Source organism: Pieris brassicae, chromosome 6 (assembly GCF_905147105.1).
Source record: "Pieris brassicae chromosome 6, ilPieBrab1.1, whole genome shotgun sequence".
Classification (NCBI taxonomy): Eukaryota; Metazoa; Arthropoda; class Insecta; order Lepidoptera; family Pieridae; genus Pieris; species Pieris brassicae.
This window is the reverse complement of record NC_059670.1, coordinates 16,473,792-16,497,606: the sequence shown is the minus strand read 5'-3', so window position 1 is coordinate 16,497,606 and position 23,815 is coordinate 16,473,792. Positions and strand designations below refer to the sequence as shown.

The following is a 23,815-nucleotide window of genomic DNA, read 5'->3' as shown; positions in this document are numbered from 1 at the left end:
ATTTCGCTAACTTCAGTGGCCGTCTCGGTAACCATTGCCGAAAAGCACAGTAAACCGCCAATAAGATAATAAGTATCACTTCAAGAGGCTTTATATAAATGCGTAAATACTCGCGTAAACCAAAGACAATATTATAATTGTATCTGATTTTCTCTTAGATTATTTTCCTGTTTGTTTATGTGTGTACATGTACGTGTAATGCTCTTGGATTTTTAAGACGTAACTGTAAGATACGACTTAACTATAAACAAAACCTAATCAATATTATTGAACGATACATTTATTAAATATAAACATTTTTATCGATATTACGTTGATAAACAATGATTTAAGGTTTACACTAGTTGCTATTGCGATATAAAGTTTATTTCGAAATGATTGCCAGATGCAAAGTTTTTATTTCTCTAACATAATTTACATTTAACTGCCTATTATTCAGGCAAGTTTTTTTTAAATCAAACCTAATTTTGTATAGGGCACATATGTTTTTTGTTTTCTTTTCTTGTTTTCTTATTGTTTTCTTACTGAACAGCTTCAAAGATATTGCACTAGGGTTTAAATTTTTTTTATCTTTAAAGCAGAAATCCTTAATAGGTATTCTTCATATCATTTAAAATCTCGGTTAAATCATATTTAATTAAGAGTTAAAATTTTATTTTATACTAAAAAGTATAAATCGAGAGTCTGCCAATCGGCAAATTTCCCTAACATCGGGTAAATTATTAAATATTGTCTTTGCTGGTGGTACTGATAGGGCTATTTTTATAGCGGCAGGCATAAATTTGTCACCAGTGTCTCGTCTAACAACTGAGCCTAGTTGACATATTAACAGTCATCTGCTTTAATAAAATAAAATAAAATTTATATAAGAATATTGCTTTAATAAAATAAAATAAACATATTTAAAATGAGAAGTGAGTATTTTAAAAAGTTGATGTGTTATTGATGAAGGAATTGTTTTTATATTGATAAAATAATTTTTAGTAATTTATTTATATAATTATGTAGGATTATTAATATTTATTAATTTATTATGTGTAATTTTTATAAAATTTTGATTTTGTTTCGATATAATTTATTTTAATTTATTTAATAAATTAATTTAATTTCAATATTATCTTTTCAGTCCTCGGAATAAGGAACGCAAAAATCAATGACACCACCTTAGAGGTGCATTTTGAAAATGATATGGTTGTATGTTTTGAAGATTGCTGGCTACGAGATCATTGCAGGTTATAGTTTATTAATAATATTTACTTACCAAGTTTCTCTTCTATATAGTTCATAAATTAATCAATTCATTATGTCATGAGTAAGCATCTTTACGTCCATTGCATATATTATCTTTTTCTATCTTCCAATTCATTATTGCACTGGGAGTTGAAGCAAAGACTGCGAGTTACGCATTTTGTTTACCAAAAAAGCGATTGACCAAGTTTTTATTTCGACACTTGACCGAGTTTCATTATAATCCTTGTGATAATCTAACTATCGACTGTAACGCTCATTTTTTGTTATAGATGTTCCAAATGCTTCGTCACGAACACAAATCTAAGAGCGAACCACTTAATAGAACTTCCAGATGTTACAATGAAAAGCGTAACTGTCAATGGGTCCGAACTACAACTAACTTGTAAGTTTTTAAACTACCCATTATCGTGAGATACGAGTGTGAACTCAAGCTAAATAGATGAGTTTAAGGTTCCCTAATATTAGAAAAGAATGTATGTTTGTTTCAAAAAAACTCAAAAACCACCCGAACGAAATATTGTTCTTGAGTAAGGTTCCCTAATATTAGAAAAGAATGTATTTTTGTTTCAAAAAAAACTCAAAAACTACCCGAACGAAATATTGTTCTTGAGTAACGATAATTAGTTCCAAAATATTTTAAATAATTAAATAACCCAGACATGCCGTAGTATTTCATATATTACCTTTATATATTTTTTGAATTTATTACAATTTAGTTCTTTTTGAACTACAGTAATTTTATGTTAGTCTTACTTATTTGTAATTGTAATTGTAAGGATAGTATTTAAGTAGTAGTCTTACTTAAATTTTAATAAAGTCAGTCCATTTCAAACAACAAAAACATTGTTCTACGTCTCGATTGTTGACGATATAATTAAAACGTCACAATTCTTAAGATATATATATATATATATATATATATATATATGTGTGTAACTAAACAGATTAGAACGGAATGAAATCAACATTAATTTATTTTTGAATCTATGATTAAGACAACCTTATTTTATTGACCAATAACCAGTGCAGTTAATATTATACCTCTTTTTATGAAATCTATATTTAATAAAGATTGTTACAATTTCTTTACTTTATATTTTATTTTGTTATTTAGGGTCTGACGAGCACGAATCTACATACGATGCAGAATTCTTGGCTGAATTCGAAATGAAGTCCTGGGTGGACCGTAGAAGGATCAATCACTTGATATGGCGCGGGGATGAAATTTCTCACAAAGTTGCCAGAATCCCGGTTGACAAATTCCTTAAAACAAAACAAGGAGCAAAAGCGATTTTTCAATCAATTCTGGACTACGGAGTGGCTTTTATTGAGGACGTAAGGAATTTTATTATTTGTGGTTATTATTTATTGAATACTTTTTTACAGGCAATTGACCCAATCTATTGGAGAAAACAAAGACAAACCAAAAATCGGCTTTCGTATAGTAGTTTTCAATTTTGACACACATATATATAAAATACGATAAGATGGGTGAAAAATGATAATCAGTCAGGAGAACAGGAAATATTTCTTATTTTAATGTAATCACCAAAACAAAATAAACTAAATTATTGAGCAATTAACATAAAATGCATACAGCATAAAGTCAAGGTCAATGGTCAACAATACATACAAAATGCTTGTTTAAAAATTTACTGCCAGTTCTCAAATCATCGGCGTAGAAGGGAAGAGAAGAACTGGCAATAAACTCTCCGCTACTCTTTTTATCGCCAATTTTGCTTTACACAATGTTTGTAAGGAGCTGCAATCATTACACCATGTTCCACATGACTTCTTTAGTAATTAATAGTTATTTATAATAATAAAATAAATTAAAAATAAAGATTTGTCCTCTATCAGCAGGTGGCATGGTGAAATAGAAGCACGCACTTACATTCTCGTTAGAACAACACGCACAGACATAAAAAACTTTTTAATATATAAAATGTATTTCATGAATGCTGTAAATATCACGGTTAAGGTGGAACCAACTTTGGACGGAACAGCAGTAGTAGCGGAGGCTCTTGGTGGAATCCAGCAAACTTTGTTCGGTGGTATGTGGGACATCAAAGTAGACGAATCACTTAACGACACGGCCTTCATGAGTATCCCTCTACCGCAACACACAGATTTATCTTCCTTCACGGATCCCGCTGGGTAAATATGCAGATGTTCATATGTCATAGATAAGGAAACAGCTTTTTTAAATCTCACGCATTATATTGACATCATCCTAGTAGTAGTAGTATCTACAAGCCTAAAGAACTTAAAGGAAAGTTATCATAAAAAAGAGCAAAAAAATACTGACCTGATGACTCTATTTTCGTGGGTCAAATAATATAGTATGCCTTGCCTTCATCCTATTCCTTCTCCGTATATAATATATCTTAGGCATCGAGCACACTCACTAGCTCTTGTTTTTAACTGCTTAACTCTTCCAGTTAATACGACTGTTATAAAGAATAAAACATTGTTTAATATATAAATAGGTATTTAGAATGTGTTGCTAAATTGATATTTCTACTGACTGGAAGCCTTAAACATTAATGAAAAAACCAGTGACGATAACAATAAGTAGAAATCTCAATGAAATTACGTTTTTGTAAGCATTAAGTTAAAGTTAAGTTTTTTCGTACAATCTACAACACAATAACTTATATAAATGCTCCAATGGGTTTGAGTAGCCTTGTGTTCGGTTGATTTATTTGGCCCTCGCTCTTCAACTTTTTGCCCTTCAAGGATATCTAATAAAACATAAAATTTATTGTCCTTATAAATCAGTATTATCTATGATAGTCAGTGGTTTCAGCTTCATTCATAGAAACTGAAATGGGCTATATTATTAGTTTTTCTATGAAGTTTGAGTCAAACCGTTCGTAAGCAGTTCTGTCTTTTCGTTCATCGGAGTTTTAAAAATAAACTATAACTTTCGTCAGTGAAATACTCTTTCTCAAAAACATAGAGTATTTGTAATTACAGGTGGCTCACAACTAACCACGATAATGATTTAATTTTAAGACTTCCATCGCCATAAGCTTCGTATAAGAAACACTATTTTTTATATTAGCCTACTCCCGGGCAAGGTTTATACCCAGGCTGTGGAATGAACTAGGTTGATTGAAAGACAGATGGGAGAATTTTCGCTGCTTCTAAGCAATCCGTTAACTTCCTGCCATAACAAATATTTATAACGTTATTGATATGTTCAGCTTGCAACTTCTTCATTCCCTGGAACACACAAATGGTGAAGGTGGTGAGACTGTCCTGGTCGACGGATTCTACGCCGCTGCGAAGTTGAAAGAGGAGCATCCAAGAGACTATGACTTCCTTACAAAGTTCCCAGTGGAGGCCGAATACAAATTTAACGGACATTCATTTAGACACGCTGCGCCAGCCATTGAGCTTGATATGATTACGAATGATGTCCGACAAATTAGGTAAGATATTTTATTTTATATTTTATAAATTTTAAAATATTGTTTCTAGGGTAAAAACTTATAATAAATATAAGTATTTTAATGTTTTCCCTAAAAACAGTCTTTACATGATGCAATAATTTGTAACTAATGTGAATGCTGAGGCAATCCAACTTCTTGACATAACAGGAAGAAGACGCCTAAAAAGAACTAAACCTTTTGAGTTAATAAATATGGTTAATGAACATTAGCTTAGTTTAATTCATTAGAATTGGAGAAAATTAAGCCAACATAATATTTTTTATTTATTTATTTATTTACACTTCGTTACACTACAAAATAAAAATAAAAATTAACATAATTAAATCAAAAGGAGGGCAACTGGCGGCCTTATCGCTTACGAGCGATCTCTTCCAGGCAACCACTGTGAGTAAAGAAAAAAATTAATGTATTAAATAAGATAGGCAAGTAGTGCAAAATACATGTAATACACAGTTATTAAACAAAACTAAACAGGAATAAAATATTAAAGATACATTAAAGAGTAAAAAGACACATAAATCACGATAATTTAAGATAAGTCTCACGTCAGTTAGTAGTTAGTAAGAAAGTTCGGGATACGATGTGGACAGGTAATGTTTGTACAGAAGAAATTTAAAGGAAGATAAAGAAGGAGCTAAGCGAATAGGGACGGGAAGTGAATTCCATAGCCTAACTGCGGAGACCTTAAAGGAATCGCCAAGAAAGGAGGAGTTATGAGATGGGATTTCAAGGGTATAATTTTCGGAAGAGCGTAAGCTATAGTTATGGGCTCCCAAAAAATTGAAATCATTTTTGAGATAGGAAGGAGTTTTAGGGTTGAACAGGATGGAATATAGGAGATGAAGAACATGAGCATCGCGTCGCTGACGAATTGGCAACCAGCCTAGCCGCTTACGGAACGCAGAGATATGATCGTACTTTCTTAGACCGAATATAAATCTGATACAGAAATTTTGGAGACGATCCAGTCTATTTAGCAATTCCTCGTTAAGATCGGAGGAGCAGGAATCGGCGTAGTCCAGTAAAGGCAGGAGGAGAGATTGCGCCAGTGAGGTTTTGGTACTAAAGGGAAGAAAATTACTAAGACGTCGAAGGATACTGGAGGCACCGTATAATTTTCGGCTAACTTCTTTAACATGCTGCTCCCAGGATAAACTTTGATCAAATAAAACCCCCAAATTTTTTACTGTACGGCTAAAATTTAAAATTACACCATCGATATGGATAGGGGGTATCCTGGCCCAATCAATTCTCGTCGTGAAATAGGGGCTGCCAATAATTAATACCTTACTCTTTTTGGGATTGATTAGAAGACCAAACTTTTTACTCCAGTCAACTATCTTTGCCAGCTCATTGTTGGTAGATTGTATGGCTTGCGGGAGATCATCGAGACTTGATTGTACGTAGATTTGAAGATCGTCAGCGTATAACTGAAAATTAGTTGAAAGTCGGAAAGTTAAGGAGTTAATATATATAGCAAAAAGAAGAGGAGAAAGTACGCCACCTTGCGGAACGCCAGATTCAATCAAACTCCACTGAGATATGCAATCGCTTGTCTTAATACACTGGCGGCGCCCATTAAGATAGTTAGAGAACCAGTTAACAGCATGAGAAGAAATATTAATAGATCTAAGCAACCCCATTAGAATTTTAAAATTAATAGTATTAAAAGCGTTGCTGAAATCTAGCAGTGTGAGAATTGTGAGTTGTTTGTGGTCCATGCCTTCGCTAATATTACTTATTAGCCATAATTATTGTATAGGTTAGATTGTAATTCATGTATAGTCGCACTCTTTTTTTGAACTTAATTGCAAAAAAAATCTAATTGTACTTCAAAAAGTGCAATTTGTGATTAATATTTAAGTTCAACCATTAACAATAATTATGGCCCACAACGCCTCCCAGGCGCTTACGGGTGGCATTATTTTAACAACTTGACAGCAATGTGATGAACTAAAACTAACACGTATTCAAATGTGGCATTAACAATTGATTTGTATTTCAGATTCAACTCATATGATAGGTCTCCAATGGCGTTCGCGAATAGTGAAGATTGCAGAACATACTACCGCTCCTTAAAACACTTCGCTTCATCCATCGAGAACAAGAAGAACCACTGGCAGTTCAAATTGAAACCTGGTATGTGCTATTTAGGATTATTAATTAATTTAATTAATTACGAATGGTTGGATTGCCGGTATACTATTATTTATGATACAATCTGTTTACTGTGTACTTGTCTATGAAAAAAGAATATAACTAAAAGATGCAGAAACTTTTTCCCAACTCACCAAAATATTTGCAATGATGATGATAAAAATAGACAAAATCTTACTCCAAATAAAAAATAGGAAAATAAAAAAGTTTTAGGTACATAGTTAAAATAATCTATGTTAAAAATATTTTGAAATAATTTCCATTCCAGGCGTTGTTATGGTGTTCGACAACTTCAGGCTGTTGCATGGTAGGACGGGTTTCACTGGAAGGAGAGTCCTTGGCGGAACTTACGTTTCCAGAACCAACTGGATGGACAAGGCCCGTGTCCTCGAACTTATTCACTAAGCTAATATTATTATTTATGTAATATTTATGAAAATAATTTAGTAATATTGTATTTTAATTAAGAAATAAAGTTTATAAAATCTATTTTGGTCTGTATTATTAATAACTAATAAGGTTGATTTACGTTACCAGTAATAGGTGATTCTTTAAACCTCTGATTCATATTTATTCGGAAATAATAAAATTACTTATTTCTTGCATATGAAAATATATTTCACGTAAAATAAAAACACGATAACGGTCATATTCACGTACGGTCTGTATAATTTGAATCGTCATGTTCATTTATTTTTACCCTGACACGAGTGTAATAATTATAATGGCAAATTAATTCAATAGCTAATTGAGCAATAACAAGACTACAATCGAAAAATTACTCAAGAAAATTGGCTGGGCTTAATTTTACTTTTCCTAATTACAACCGGTACATACCTTGCAAAAGTATTACCATCATACTAAGTTTTCGTTAGTTTCTTTTTATCTATGGGGCAAATGGGAAGGTGGCTCATCTGAGGTTAAGTTAAACCACTGCTCAGAAGGGATGATGAAGCCTTGTACCCAAAACGAAGGAGAGACTGGAAGACCTGGAGATACGTAGCCGGGAATTGTTATCCAAATTTGTGCATTTTGTACTCAGACAAATTAACGGATTCTGCACAACATCGTGTCTCGCTGTAGTTAAAGCAGTCCTTCCTTGGTGCATTTATTAACATTGAAGGCGCTTGACAAATTGACAAAACTAATTTCATGAGTATGACCAGAGCACTAGGAACATGTGGAGTACCATCAACCAATAACATCATTGTCAGCAGAGGTTGTCCACAAGGCTGTGTCCTATCGCCGCTACTGTGGAACCTTGTAGTTAACGAGCTTATTACTGAACTCAACGCTGGCAATCTCTACACAGTGGGATATGCGGCCTACATAGCTATCTTAATATTAGGAAGCTTTGAAAACACCTTATGTGACCTCATGCGAAGGGCTTTGAAGTGATGGAGAGATGGTGCAATGAGTACGAGCTATCTGTCAACCCATCAAAAACAGAATTAATATTATAGTTAAGCGAAGAGGTCTAGGACCTGGAAGGAAGTCTGTAACTTCCAAAACTCTTCAACACTGAACTCAAACTTACTTTACCGAAGCAGCCAGAGGCGTGCAGCGGTTAGGAATTAATGACTTATGCTTTAAGTTCGTATCCAAAAGTGCATCCATGCTGATGGCGCCGGAAATAAAAAGACAAACAGCAAAGTAATACTGGAGTGTCACGAAGCACTGGAGGCCATAACTCTAACAAACAAGGTGACCTTGCAGTGAATAAAGGGACACAGAGGTTCTCTCGGCAAAGAGGCTCCGGAATGATGCAAAACAATGATAGGAACAATTACGGGCCATTGTCTCATTAATAAACATCTTTTTGTCCTAGGCGCCCCTAATGCAGAGGAATCAGTCCCCCAGGTAGTCCTGGAATTCGAGGCTGTGGCTAAACAACGTGCAGAAATCCTCGGGCAGTGAGGTTGCTTCGTGAAGCCTGTGAAGTGCCCTGGAAGGAGCTAGGCTGGCTAAATTACCCAGGACTTTATGCACAACGGACCAATTATGAGTCTAAGTGCGGAAACTGACTTCACCAACCTATAAGCCTTGTCCAGCTTTACAAATTAGAGCGAATTGGGCGATACCACATTATTCGTGGCCAGGATTACAACGGCTGTTCGCGTGGTGGGATGCGGACAAGGCTACAGCGTTACCGTGTCCTGCCTCGATCGATTGCTGGTGGCGCCGCGGGTTTAGTGGGTATGCACAGCAGCGAGTCCCATATAACACTTCATCACGAGGCTGGCGTGCCGCGGGATAACCACTGGCCCAGGACGAAAGCCTTGGGCGCGCAGGCATGTAATTCTCTTAATTTAAGGTTGCTTCGCTTTCCCTAAGTTTTATTAGTTATGAAGTATTTATATGGGAAGCGAACGAAATAATGACGCATTTCACGTGTTTGTGTTTGTCTTAATTTGACTACAGTCGTGCAAAGCACCTGTGTGTGGACTATTTGTCATGTCAGATTACTATTATTACTAATTATAATTATTAAACAATATAGTAAATTTGATAATTCGCAAAGCGATACCGGATAACTTATGTAGCAAACAAGCAGTTGATAATGAGCTTCCTTAAGATTCTTTTAGGACATGTCGATAACCTAATGCCATGACTTAAGAAGTACATACTATCGTCATATAATGAGGGCAGTCGACTAGTGGCTCGACGTGCGACTTTCAAGATCGTGAGCTCGAATCAGGAATGGGCCATGCGAATTAAACACTCGCTGGTACGGTGACGAAACCGTCATCCTTTAGACATAAACGAATTTTCAAGCACAGAAGGCATTACATTACTTACTTATCCATGAAGAAAAGAAAAAGATTAAGAAATTGATGCAGAAGTTGGAGGCCAACACCAAGTCTAGGCCAGGTTTTAATTAGACCAGATTTAACACTGTTTTGATTTCATTTGAACATTAACCAACTGCTGACACGGCTTACGTGGATTTCCATACTTACATGAGGGAAAGATGCTCCATTAAAAATAATTATAAGCGGCTAACATATGCGAACTTTTTTTCGGACTCTATTTACTTACAAAAATTTACTAATTACATAGATAGCAATTTTTAAGAAGTTAGTCAAAATATCATACGTCAAAAACAAAATGAAGAGTAACCCGGCTGAATTCTTCGTATTATACATTACTATGCATATAACAAAAATACTTCTTAATAGCGAACAGAGCATGAATACTTTAAAAATAATCTAAAATAAATATACAAAAAATTAAATGTCAGCGTAAATAAAATACGTATTAAAAATGTAACAAAACTTACAAAAGATATCAATGTCCGCCTTATGTTCAATTACGATGTTGTTTTTTTGCTTTTGATACAGAAAATATATTGAAGTGCATCGTATTTGTCTACTCAGTCTCTCTGTAACCACGATTTTGATCACTCAAGCGATCTTATCCAAAAATTTGTAACAGAATATCCAAAATCTCTAGAAATACGGAATATTTCCTTTGTCGAGTGTGACCCTGACTGTTGATGAGATTTTAATAATATTGTTATTAGTTACGATAAACTTTATTTATAATTAAATATAATTTTATAGACTATTCCTCGAAGTGATCGCTCATAGTGAATACGTAATTATTTTAATAACAGTATTTTAAAATGACAGGTAAGTCAACATAAGATTTTCCTTAATAAAATATTAATTTAGGGTTTTTAAACTAAGCAAATTATGGCACATTGTAGGTTTAAATTTGTACTGTAGTGTAGCCCTTCAGGCATCAAGGTTAAACCCCTTACTGGGCTTTAGTGTGTTTTGTTCTTTTAGTTTTTTTTATATATTAAGCAATAATAGAAATAAAAAAAATATACTAAGTAGAAATAAATGTACACGTGACAATGTAAATGTATATTTAGCTAATTTTATTCGTTTTGAACTTATTTGCATATTATTATTAAGTTACAGTTACCAATTTAAATAGGCACGAAGTACATCGAAATTAATAATGTGTTTACTAAGCTATATTATACTGATATTTATACATTTTTTTGGTTTTACAGAAATAAAAAGTGTAAATAGGAACGGAACAGCATTGAACGTAATTTTTGACAATGGATACGATTTAACATTCGAAAGTTGCTGGTTGAGGGATCACTGCAGGTTAACTGCAATTAATATTTAATCAAATTCACAATTTTTATTTACTAGTTACGATAAACTTTACGAACAGCATTGAACGTAATTTTTGACAATGGATACGATTTAACATTCGAAAGTTGCTGGTTGAGGGATCACTGCAGGTTAACTGCAATTAATATTTAATCAAATTCACAATTTTTATTTACTAGCGTCCAATGTTTTGCAAAGGAGATGAAAATACTACAAACATCTTATAAGATTTTCTATATTGTAATTGTTCTTATATCACGAGTTTTAGAAATCTGAGCAATTTATTATTTTAAAGGTGCCACGAGTGTTACGATCCAAAAACAAATCTAAGGACTGCCCACATTTTGGATATTCCTGAAGCTGATATTGATGAAGCCGTGTGCAAGGATAGGAAACTTATAATAAAATGTAAGTAATTTGGAGTAAAGACAATTTAATTGAATATTGAAGTGCATAAGGAAGTATTGCAAACCTACGAGGCTCGTTTGAACTATTTCAAGTTAGATACTCTAAAAGACGTGTGACGTGACGTGACTTCATTGAACTAGTTTGGTTGTATAAAATTAACTCTAATTCTCATACAAAACTTCTTGTAAAATTTGTCTTTCTTTATAATCCTAGAGTTACTAGATTTAAAAGTCTTCTATACGTACCTACAGCTCGCTTATCTGCTACTTTTAATGGTCCAGTGAATAGGCTATCTCACTCTCACAACTTAATTACTAATATTTCAGTTTTTTTAGGTTTTTCTTTTAAATATTAAGTAATAATTATTGTAGTCTGTTTACTGTCATTTTTATTTTTTTTATTTTTGTCAATTAGTTTACTAACTTATGTTTCATATATCTTGTTTATTAATGTAATCTGTTTTGGCTTTGTATATTGTCTGTGTTTTGTTTTATAATACGGATGATAACGGTAACACTACTATTAAATAACGATTTTTTGAACACTAAAAATGTTCCTTAACATTGTAAATATATAATAATCAAGGTCGCGTAGTGGAAACTGTCAATGTAATCAGGAAAAGGATCTATGGAAAAATAATGCATTATACTGTTAGATGTTTGTTAGGATTCACAATTTACAATATCGCGAGATTTCTCTATTATTTGTAATGTATGTACAATTTGACATATATAAACTCCAGGGTCAGACAGCCACGTATCGAGTTACGATGGAGACTTCTTATCAGAATTCAATTACGAAACGTGGAGCAAGAGTCGGAGGAGTTCACCGAAACTCTGGCGGGGCGATGATATCGTAAACAAAGTCGCTAAGGTCGCGGTCAAGAAATTTCTTAACACTACTGATGGAGCCTCAGCTGTATTCCAGTCTTTACTGGATTATGGAGTGGCGTTTATAGAAGATGTATGTTTATTTACAAATAATTATAACAGTTTTTAGCCTTGTGAAGACCTTGGACCATTTTAAAAGTTGGTAAATCATAGTGGTCAGAACCAAATAAAAAACCCTGGGTGTACAATTAATTATACATAAATGAAAGTTCAATACATGTTAAACAAGTATTTTAGGAATTTTTTTAATTAATAATTTAAAAAATTTTCTGTTTTTAATCAATATTTAGGATTCATAGTTATTATTCATACTAAACGTTTATTTTTCAGGTCGAACCAAGTTTAGCAGCTACGGAAGTAGTGTGCAAGGCATTAGGAGGAGTTCAGCATACATTATTTGGTGGTATGTGGGAGATTAGCCCGGAACCAGGAAATAATGATACAGCCTATATGAGTGTGGGACTACCACAGCACACAGATCTTTCGTCCTTCACTGAGCCAGCTGGGTAATTTAAAATAAATCTTTTGCGTTAAAAATATTAACAAAAAAAATTGTGCGTGTACATACGAAAGAAGTGAAACTTCTTCATGACCTTATTTTAAAAAAAAAAACTCCTTTATCAAACTTTACGGAAATTGGTTATATAAAGTTAAATTAGATAAAGTTTAACAAAAGGCTTTTATTATCATAGACATGAATACAAATAATGCAATTATTTCATTTTACCTTATTACTACTAAATATTACAGAATTTCATTAATTGTAATAGAATTATTACTATCATTGTTGTCGTTATTATATATTTTTGTTAATAATGGTTTCGAATCTCTTCGAATCAACCGTGGTAGGGACAAGAAAAATATGGCTTGTAACGGAAAAATGTGACGGTAGTTTTTTTCCAACGCCGATAAAGAAGTTTCACTTCAAAACCTCTGGCACCTTAGACTTCAGGGACGCCATTGTACTCAGATATTTCCTATTAAAAACAGATAAGATAGTACGACGTAAAATTAACTTTAATTACAACAAACTTAACATAATTTAAAGAAATAAAAAAACGTAAGTTTACGCGTTACTACTAGGGCGTTAACTAGTTTTATTAAATAAATAATGATTTATAAAAAATTATGACACAATCACTCAACAATGTTATCACGCCAAGGTCATGGTAAATGGCCATAGGTTATAGGTCTACAAAATTGTTGCTTTAATTGGTGTTAACAAGACAACAGTATAAGGATAAACGTTAAGTTCAATAATTGGCATAATGGTTTATAATGTTAATTGATGGTGTATAAATAATGGTTAATACTTCGAAACCCAGAGAGATAAAACATATTTATATATTTTAAAAAGACGATCGTTTGAACATTTATTTTACGATGCTTTATTTCAACAAAACTAAGCAACACTATATTTATAACAATCGTAGCTTTTTTAGACATCAAGACCAAGCGTGGTCTTCAGCTTTTCTAGCCTCTAACTTTGAGACGAGCCAACGTTAACAGCTATTTAATTTTTTAAGGCTTCAAGTATTTCACTGTTTACGACACGATGGTTCTGGTGGAGAGAGCGTTATCTCAGATGGATTTTATGCAGCAATGAAATTGAAGGAAGAAAATCCTAAAGATTTCGCTTTCCTGACCACATTCAAGGCGGAGGCGGATTACCAGTTCGATGGTCATTATTTTAGACACGCTGCACCGATGATTGAACTGGATCAATATAATGATGTTCGTCTAGTAAGGTTAGAACAACTAGCTATTCTTTACATGATTTGATTTATTTACTTCTGAAAAAAAGATTAACTGTAAGGAAAGCCGATTTCAGTGAAAGATGTCGCGTTTATATAAAAAAAAATTAAAGCAAGTTTTAGAATGTAAACAGATTTTTCATTTCTGTAATTAATAAAACAGAAAGCTACATTAATTCTTCCTTTCAATTTGCCCAGATAATTTATAATCTGTAATTGTTTGTCACAGTACTAATGTCGATATTTTTTCAGATTCAATACGCATGACCGATCTTCTATGGCATTTGAAAGTGGCGAGCAGTGCAAAAATTATTACCGGGCAATCAGGAACTTCGCTAAGCATATTGAAAATAAAGAAAATCTATGGACATTTAAATTAAAACCAGGTACGTTGTTAATAAACGTATTCATTTCTATTATTCTACAACTGCAACTGAACAGGTTCCGATCCCTTATATTAATCATTATAAAGTCACAGATTTCTCACGAGAATACCTACATGGGTAACGAAAACTAATGCTAAAAGCTAATGAAAACTTTTTGAATTTCAATTTTAGAACTCTTTGGTAACGTAATGTAGTTTATTGCATTCATTTGTCATTTGTTTTTGTGATTTGGCGGCAAATCTAAAACTCTTGTTCCACGTGAAAACACGAGAAATTTTTTTGGCAATGATTTATAATGACTTTCGTTGTGAGCTTACTCAACAACAAAGCTATGATAGGCTGCGATTAGCATTTCTTAATGAAGCCCCATCTCGTGCCACTATTTACAATTGGTTCAACGAGTTTAAACGTGAGGGACGTCCTTTAATAGCGACTACTGAAGATAACATCAGTGCTGTGTGACGCATGATAGAAGAAGATAAGAGAATACGCGCAAGCCTAGGCATTAGTATCAGTCAAGTTCAAAAAATATTACGCGAAAATTTAGGCCTCTGGAAGCTTTGTAAAAGATGGATTCCTCATACTTTAACCAACTACTAGTGTCGCGGTGACTGTCGGTGATGCGGGTACTGGTGGTGACTCAAAAGCATATTACATCGTAACAGGTGATGAAAGCTGGATATATTGCTACGAACCCGAAACTAAAAGACAATCAGTTCAGTAGGTGTTTCCTTTCGGGGATCGGCCAACTAAGGTAAAGAAAGAAAAAATACAAATAAAAGAAATGATTGCCTCCTTCTTTGGTCGGAAAGGTAATTTCCCGACAGTTGTGCTAGAAGGTGGAAGGACAGTTACATTTATAGACTGGTATGTCAATCGCTGTTTGCCTGTTGTCTTGAAAAAAAATTTGACAGCAGCACCCTCGAAGCAGGATCCTCCTCCACCACGACAATGCTTCAGCGCACTCCACTAAATGAACTGTTTAATACTTGACTATGGCAGGTGTCGAGATAATGAGTCATCCATCATACAGCCCTGACCTATCGCCCTGCGACTTTCATTTATTTCTAAGAACTAAATATAAAATTCGAGGTATTCGCTTTACGAAAATGCGGTGAAAGCGTACGAAAATGCCATGAAGGAATGGGCCCACTGCTTTTCTCAATGGTTCCATCGAATGCGATGATGTATAGACAGGAACGGAGATTACTTCGAAAAAACAATAAAAGTATTGGCAACTTTTTACATTTAGCCGTTTTTCATTTTATAAACATTTTCAATGTTACCTAGGCATTACAGCTAGTCACTAGTAACATCTAATCATTCTGGACTTTCTCTCTATTTGCTGAGGTTCCCTTAGCATAACGGAATTGTACGGACGGCGATTAAGCGTAAGATGGAGGTTTACGACTTGTGATTGTGGTAAAGAAAAATGAAACTATCATAGATTCTTCATTCCTATCGATTATTTCGCTACATAATTGGTGTTAATAGCTAATGATATGGATTTAGCCAAATACATAAATAGCAATCTTACTTTTTCTACACTTTGTCATAACTGTGTCTCAACCCGCATTTGTTTAATACGATTTAGTAAAACTTTAAAATACATTTTCAGGACTGATCATGGTCTTCGATAACTTCAGGGCTTTTCACGGGAGAACTGAGTTTACAGGAATGAGAGTTATAGTTGGCAGTTACGTATCACGTACTGATTGGCTTGACAAAGCTCGAAGCTTCAAGCTTATTCCGTAGTTAACTGTATAAATATCTTGTGCCTATTTTTTATATTGCATGTGAAAATTGGCTTACTATTTAGTGTTTAAAGAACTTTATTTTTCAATACAAAAAATATATTTTATTTACATAAGAACCCTAATATATACTTACGAGATACTCCTAATTTTAATCTACTAGACTCATTCTCATATGTATCTTTAATGCCCTCTTGAATTTGTTAAATGCGCTAATATTACGAATGTTAGATGAAAATTGATTAAATAGTTGCACATTAGATACCCAATAGATTCCTTCAATTAATTTAGGAAAACTCGCTCGACGAGTATTGTGTGTAGTGTTGTGTTTGAATTTTTTGAATGATAAGCTACTATGGAGAGAATTATTTAAAAAAAAATAATTAAGAAACAGGTGCTATAAACATGTAGTTGTTTACACATAATTTTTGTTTCTTGGTAGATTTTGTTAGTATGTTAAGTGTGTTAATTTTTTTTAAAGGAAGTGTTAAAAAGGAATTAATTTTGTAGTGTTAGCATGTTAGAAATTTTATTTTGCACGCTGTACCCCATAATTCAATTAGATATACGAAATTAACTTTGATATGCATCAATTCTGTCCAGAGTACTTTTTTTATTCTCAGTCATAAAGACAAGGAAGTAGTGGCTGTTTGATACCTTCTATGTTCCTTGCATCTTTATAGCTCGTTAAATCGACGAAAGTTTAAATAGTTATGAAACAAGTTTTTTAATTGTTATAAATTATACAGAGCAACTGATGATATTAATTTAACAAATGTTTGACGTCCAATATAACGTGGAGTCAAGAAAGATAAGAATAAAGTAAGTCTGTGCCAGTTCTTGGTTCTAAGGCATGCCGGTTACCTCGCGATGTTCTTCTTCACCGTATGAGCGAGTGTTAAATGCGCACATAGACAGAAAGTCCATTGGTGCATTAAATGGGCTCGAACCTACGAACTCAGATATGAGAATCACACATTGAAGCCACTGCTTTGCAATATTTGTTTATTTAATGTAAACCATATGTAAACATAGGTACTAAGCACTCCTCGTATATAGTAAAGGTGCAGATCCAATTACAGGGCAACACGGCTTACGCTTAATTAGACACATTGAGACTTTTCGCGAACTCCGACAGACAGTCTCTGCACCCGCCTTGAATAAGCAAGTCACTGACTCGCTTTAACAGCCTCGGCCGGGATGCGGCTGCATGCACCCAGGTTTTACACGGTGTGTCCACCCCGAAGACCACAAAAAGTCTGTGGAGTTCTTGACGTACTCAAACAGTGATACTGTCTTAGCCCAAATTAGTTCTGGAATCCCTAAACAACAAATATTTGGCGATAACATGAATTACCACATCTAGGAAGGCACATATTGATGTTTGATATAATTACCGGGCAATAATACAAATTATTGTCAACTTTAAACAGAATAGCTGATCCGCAATTTAGCTTCGATGCCAGTCTCATTATTTTAAAATAACCTATCGTAGTATGAATTAGGATTATGTAACGTTCGAATACCACATCAACCGAATTGTTCGACTTGAATCGATTTGATTGATATAGTATCGGTAGAATTCCAATAAAGGCAATTTTTAAGGTCGAAGCATTCCTAAAACATTTACGATTTCTTGAACAAATCCAAGTAACCTAAATGCTCTATTTATCACTAAGATAATTCGAAAAACGCTTAACATGTTACGATGCATTCCAAAAGATGCAAGTACATCTTATTAATAAGCAGTAAGTGGAACACCACTCTGCCTTGCTTAAGCTTCTATGTAAAAAAATGATGCTGGGTATTTAAATATAATCGATTAGTATACCTTTAAAATTTTATAATGTTTATAGATATCATGTTTTGAATATTATGATATTTCGTACGTTTCATATTTGTCGATCTGGTATGAAACTCGGTGAATAGATGAATAAAAAAAGATTTTAAAAACAAAATACTTTATTTAAATTACTTAAGACCATATTTACATAACATTTATAACAAATAAAATTAGTAACATTTGGTAATATATAGTTAGGTAGAAATGTGGAAACCATACATGATAATTGGAATATCAGTCGCTGAATGTGTTCTCAATTTTGTTAGTAGGTGACGTTAGCGAGATTTTTAGTTAGGTCATCCCAGCCAATTATTACTTATTGAGTATTTCAATATATATCCAGAGCAGAGGGACTGTTTAAGGAGGTTTTGATTGTTAAATATTTAAAACAGACGGAAAACTAATTCAAATTTAATGACATTCAGTAATCTTAGTAACATAGCACAAGAAAATGACTATGAAAAAAATAATTTATGCTTTTAGATAAGCTATTAAATGTTTATGACTAGAATAGACAATTTTTCAAAACTCTGTATATATTGCTTTAACAAATCATTTAATTTGATTTTTTTTCAAATTAATTTGAAGATTATTATTATTAATGAAGTGAGGAAGTAAAGAATTTAGCCCAAGATTTTCATTAAGGATTCGTAATTATATTTTCAGTTATATAACGAAATTTAATTTATTTTTATAAATACTGTAATACCACTACAACATGTTTTCTTTTAGGAACTTTTCAAGGGCGTGGTATAAGTGTTGCTTTACTCCACCTAAACCGTGGTCTTCATCTGTGTAACTCTGAAATATAAATTTAGTTAAAAAATGATTGTGTAATAATTGGAATTTTCAAACCATATTTCAGTACGCAAATTATGGTCAGTTTTAGAGAACATGGCCTGCTCTAAACTACACGGCGACATTGAGACTAAAATCTTTCGAGCAAGCAGTGGCGAAATTTCCTTTGGAAACAGTGCGTAAATCCATAGACCAAACAGATTAAAGGCCTTTATAAAAGCGAAAGGTGGCCATTTTGAATAGACTTTAGGTATACATTTTAATAATATAACATTACTTCTTTTAAAAAAAGCATTATAATTTGTAACAACTTTTGGCTTGACGAGGTATACTCGTCAAAGAAATTATTTATATTAATGTATGAAAAGGTGAAATAATTACATACCATCTGTGTGAAATAGACATCTTTCAACTGTAGTCGTCTTGAGAACAACATGGCGTGTTGGTAATGTACATTGTCATCCTCTGTTCCGTGGACGAGGAAGTAACGCTTATCGCGGTACGACTCCACCTATATCACCAATATTATTTAATTGAAACCAGTACCTCGCGTGCATCCCAGAGGTAGGTTCAAACCTCACCAACCAATGAAATTTTATTTCTAAGTGCATTTAACTTTAGATCCAAAAATCGAAATGTGGAAATCACAGAAGGCTCATCACCTACTTGTCTAATAAAAAAAATATCAAGAAACAGATACAGAAACTTAAGACCAAGGGACAAGGACCAAGACCGTAAACATTAATTTTGGGAGCTTACGAGGAATATTTCAGGAAGTATGGATTCAATTTTTTTATTTATTGTTTCCATATACATATAATACTGTCAACTATCATTTACGGATGTTTGGCCATTGTCAAGGTTCTCATAAACTGGTGGAAGTAACGAATAATGATAGGAGTCGGGGTGGATCCTTCCCTTTGTCTGACCAAATAAAGACAATTATGGATCTCAACATCTCTAATGCGGGCATGCATGCTAGTCGTACCGGTTAAATCTTACGAAAACGACCTTCATGAATGATCAAGACTACGTAGAGTTATTATTAATGAGATAGAAACAAATATGAGTGGAACAACTTAGTAACGAAAGCCAGTATTGTATTGTATTTTATTCAAACAAGGGTGTACTTAGACACTATTTTATGACCTCATCGGAACACTGCGTCTACAAAACATCTACCAAAGCTTACCCAGATTTTGAATATGACGTTAAATCCTATTATGAGGAATCCATCTTTTTTTCATATACAGCGTATGCGAAATATATTTTAAACTAGTCAAGAATGTAAACAAGTTTTGAATTAGGAATCTATACTTTAGAATAATATAAAAATTAATCTTACCACTGCATCTGTTAGTAATGAAGAATTGGCATACGCCTCAGGGTTGGCTTGAGGTGTGTCCATGTATCTTTCTGTGTAAATAGTGTCTGTAACACACAATTTTATATATTACTAGCTGACCCGGCAAACGTCGTTTTTCCATGTATATTATTTCCAGGAAACATTTTTTTAGTTCTTAAATAACCTATCTACTATGATAAAAATAGAGGGTGGTAGAGGGGTGAAAATTAAGGGTTGTATGTATTTTTGTATGCTGTATCATAAAAAAATATATTACACCCCTTATCACTTAGGGGTTTGAAAGATAGATAGTAGCCGATTCTCAGAATAACTGATTCGTAAGCATCGGTCGAGCCGTTTCGGAGGAGTATGGGAACGAACATTGTGACACGAGAATTGTATATATATAGATAGATATATGTACAAATGACTTTGGCGTGACAAGACACATTCAGAATTTTAAATTAATGTTTATAGTTCACTAGTTTTAAAAGAGCTTAATCAAAAGTTTACTAATTAATTAAGAATTCCATTTTTAAATTTGATTGGAGTATATCTAACAGAACGTAGTTATAGTTCACACTTTATTACATAGGTGGCGCTAATAGAAATTGTAATTTATTATATAACATAACACCGTCTTAGTTCATACATAATTACCTAGGTGGCGCTGGCTACCATGCAATAGAAATACATGCTTCAGTTCAGATGGCTAACTAGGCAAAACTGAATTTAACGTTAGTAAACATTTTTTCAGTTCGCAAGCTGTTCCCTAGGTGGCGCTTAACTTAATTTAGTAAAATTTACTTTACTTTCCCATGAGTTTACTAGATGTGACTGATCTCAAAGTATAATATGACCAATGTTTTGTTCACTTTTCTACAGTCCTCTTTAAAATAAGGCTATATTACTAGTTAGTTCATAGTGTCATCACTAGGTGGCGCTTACTACAACAAATATAAGATTTATTTATTTTGTAATCTAAACGTTTTACTGATTAAAATTTTTACTAGATGGTGTTGATGATAAAATGTTAAAACACATATACTTAATTATGTTACGTGGTTGTTCCTGAAATGGATATATTAAATATAATTTATTACAAATTAGCACAATAAGTGCCGTTACAAATCTGTTTAAAAGGTATTTGTGTTTTTTTCCATAGGCGAAAAAAACCATTAAGTTTAACTTACCATAATAATGCCAGTCGACAACTGGTGCAACGGCTATGGCGCATCTGAAGACGTCACCACCGCGGGCCAAAGCCATTGAAGACGCGTAACCGCCGTACGACCAGCCCCAAATACAGGTACGATTTCTATCTATGAAGGACAGTCGGTCTTGGAGGTATCTAAAATAAAATAGGAAAACTGTTTTAGCGAGGTGCCTGTACATTTATGGAACAGAGGCTCTCTCTGCATCGTGTATCGCATATATCATGGGGAATAATCCTCAAAAACTCTTCGGATTAAATGCAGCTACATTTCATTATTGGACGTCAAGAATGAATTAATAATTCCACCCGTCCCATCTTGATGTCTGGCTTTCCACGACAGAGCTCTTTTTAGATAATGCCATTTAAGAGAAGAACATACCACCTTAAAGGCCAGCAACGCATTTGCAAAGTTTATGGTGATGCATGTGTCCATGGGCTACTGCACAAAATCCTGTACTAAAAGACATATTATTTCCTACATGTTAAAGATTTCTAAAATTATAATTGGATTAATAAAACACATACTTGGTAACGGTAATCTGGTCTTCCACCTCCACGGTACCAAGTTTCCTATTAACCGCGAACATATTCTGAACTCCCTGGAGACCAGACCCTCGTCCATCAATCTTCGCTACGGCGATACCAAACCGACTGACCAGATAGGTGCCCCAGTCCACATTCCATTGCTTTGTCACTTGGGCTGTATCAGGACCAGCATAACTGTAACAGAGTTTATACTAGATAAATATCTAGATTTAAAAAATAAAAACTGACTCATAAACATTTCAGAAGTCCCTCGATGTGTGTCGCAATTTCTTCCATAGAAATGCAAAACATTACCAAATTTTTGGAGTGAAAATTCTTTACGGCGTTGTAAAAAAAACTACCGTCACATTTTATCGTTACGCGCCATCTTTTTCTTGTCCCTATCACAGTTGATTCGAAGAGATTCGAAGCCATTAATAACCAAAATATATAATAACGATAACAATGATAGTAATAATTCTATTACAATTAATGAAATCCTGTAATAATTTTAGTAGTAATAAAAATGAAATAATTGTATTTTTTGTATTCATGTCTATGATAATAAAAGCCTTTTGTTAAACTTTATCTTATTTAACAAATTTTTTGTAATGTTACATATAGTAGATCATTTTTCGAAAAATAAGGTCATAAATAAGTTTCACTTCTTACGTGTGTACACGCACTCATTTTTTTTTAAATTGCTAAGCATGATCCCTATTGTCCTGAGACTTGGTATATTAACAAAGAATTAAACGATATTTTGAAGGGTTTTATACAGAACAGGGTTTTATACGTCTGTTCGTATAGGTAAAATCCCACCTGATGTTAAGTGAGATGCGGCCTTATTGGAGGGTACGCCAGTCTAGGAAAGCTTTAGCTGCTGAATGAACATATGTGTAAAGGTGGAAAAGAACTTTGCAGTTCAAGAAACGACCATCCTAATCATCCAGTGCCTTGGGATTAATACGAAGAGGGGAAACTCCAGCGTTTAAACTGTTATGCTGAATTGTTATCCGATACGTTTTTGACAGAGACAAGTAAACATTTCAGGAATTGGAATTGTATTTCTAATATGCATAAAAAATTGTTTTTTGCGGACTTCATAACAGAAAATAAATGAAATAATTGTATACTTTTATGAATAAAATTGGATCACTTTTATTGAATTATCCACTATTTTAGATGGATACTAAGGAGTGAATCCTCGGAGTCATAGGCCAATCAAGTGTAAGAGAGATAGATGCGGTGCAAGCGTATATTGAGCGTAACTGGACAATGAGCGTAACGGGACAATGAGTCATGATTTTTCGTGCATGCAGTCGGCGTTCATGATGCATGTATGTATTAAAACTCTTATATCACCTATAAACCTGTGTAATTTAAAAGACAACGTTTTTAGTTTTTAGTTTATATTTGACAAAGAAATAAATTAGATTAGGGGCGTCCTTATCGGTTACCCACGATTTCATCCAGACCAGGCAAAATAAATTAAAATATTCCACATTAACGTAAAATACTCACACATTAACCAACAATGGCAAGTTCGTTCTACTCAAATAGTCCCGAGGCGCTTGTATAAGTACTTTCCCATCTGGAATACCAGCTCCAAGGTAGACATCCTCGCGGAATGTTACCGGTAATTCTATTGAACTACTGAGGTCTGCTACATCTCGGTTTTCCTCCCATACTCTTATAAGGGTGCCGTTCTGGTAATCGAAATATAATTTATTTACACTTAAGACAGTAAAAAATGGTTTATACAATAAATACATTAAACTGTCAGGATTTTTACATGGTCTTAAATAACAAATATAAACAACAATAATTCGAACAAAAATAGTCTCATGCGATTACAAATATAGTTATTTGTTATAAACAAACATTGTTTTTGGTG

The 23,815-nt window shown here is 33.5% G+C and overlaps 3 protein-coding genes across 7 annotated transcripts in view; 2 read left to right on the top strand and 1 right to left on the bottom strand.

The window, feature by feature from the left end:
* The first annotated feature begins 787 nt into the window (after positions 1-787).
* Positions 788-7,355, top strand: LOC123711283 (trimethyllysine dioxygenase, mitochondrial-like). The gene is made up of 8 exons (XM_045663787.1): positions 788-914; positions 1,127-1,232; positions 1,521-1,633; positions 2,366-2,586; positions 3,233-3,408; positions 4,461-4,688; positions 6,715-6,848; positions 7,135-7,355. The coding sequence occupies exons 1-8, from the start codon at positions 908-910 to the stop codon at positions 7,269-7,271; spliced, it is 1,122 nt and encodes a 373-aa protein (XP_045519743.1). The 5' UTR covers positions 788-907; the 3' UTR covers positions 7,272-7,355.
* Positions 7,356-10,236: 2,881 nt separating this feature from the next.
* Positions 10,237-18,075, top strand: LOC123710662 (trimethyllysine dioxygenase, mitochondrial-like). Of its 2 annotated transcripts, XM_045662706.1 has the most exons (9): positions 10,237-10,498; positions 10,891-10,972; positions 11,113-11,130; positions 11,295-11,407; positions 12,150-12,370; positions 12,628-12,803; positions 13,824-14,045; positions 14,304-14,437; positions 16,056-18,075. In XM_045662706.1, exons 1-9 carry the CDS (start codon positions 10,492-10,494, stop codon positions 16,190-16,192), a joined length of 1,110 nt encoding a protein of 369 aa, XP_045518662.1. In that variant the 5' UTR covers positions 10,237-10,491; the 3' UTR covers positions 16,193-18,075. The 2 variants fall into 2 exon arrangements, with proteins under 2 accessions (XP_045518662.1, XP_045518661.1); XM_045662705.1 differs by lacking the exon at positions 11,113-11,130 and having other exon boundaries at positions 10,891-10,990.
* Positions 18,076-18,703: 628 nt separating this feature from the next.
* LOC123710661 (venom dipeptidyl peptidase 4-like) overlaps positions 18,704-23,815 on the bottom strand; it is a 39,431-nt gene continuing 34,319 nt past the window's right edge. For all 4 annotated transcript variants that reach the window (XM_045662702.1, XM_045662701.1, XM_045662700.1 and 1 more), the window contains 6 exons: positions 23,443-23,627; positions 21,919-22,113; positions 21,371-21,528; positions 20,178-20,263; positions 19,218-19,343; positions 18,704-18,835 (listed from right to left, as the gene is read on the bottom strand). In XM_045662702.1, the coding sequence (XP_045518658.1) occupies positions 18,746-18,835; positions 19,218-19,343; positions 20,178-20,263; positions 21,371-21,528; positions 21,919-22,113; positions 23,443-23,627 (840 nt within the window). In that variant the 3' untranslated portion in view covers positions 18,704-18,745. The remainder of the gene's footprint in view (positions 18,836-19,217; positions 19,344-20,177; positions 20,264-21,370; positions 21,529-21,918; positions 22,114-23,442; positions 23,628-23,815) is intronic.

Bases quoted from the DNA above. Each gene is read 5' to 3' on its own strand.
- LOC123711283 (XM_045663787.1), top strand. The intron at 1,233-1,520 runs GTTATAGTTTAT...TTTTTGTTATAG, and splicing joins TGGCTACGAGATCATTGCAG to ATGTTCCAAATGCTTCGTCA. The intron at 3,409-4,460 runs GTAAATATGCAG...TGATATGTTCAG, and splicing joins TCCTTCACGGATCCCGCTGG to CTTGCAACTTCTTCATTCCC.
- LOC123710662 (XM_045662706.1), top strand. The intron at 11,408-12,149 runs GTAAGTAATTTG...TATAAACTCCAG, and splicing joins TAGGAAACTTATAATAAAAT to GGTCAGACAGCCACGTATCG. The intron at 14,046-14,303 runs GTTAGAACAACT...ATATTTTTTCAG, and splicing joins AATGATGTTCGTCTAGTAAG to ATTCAATACGCATGACCGAT.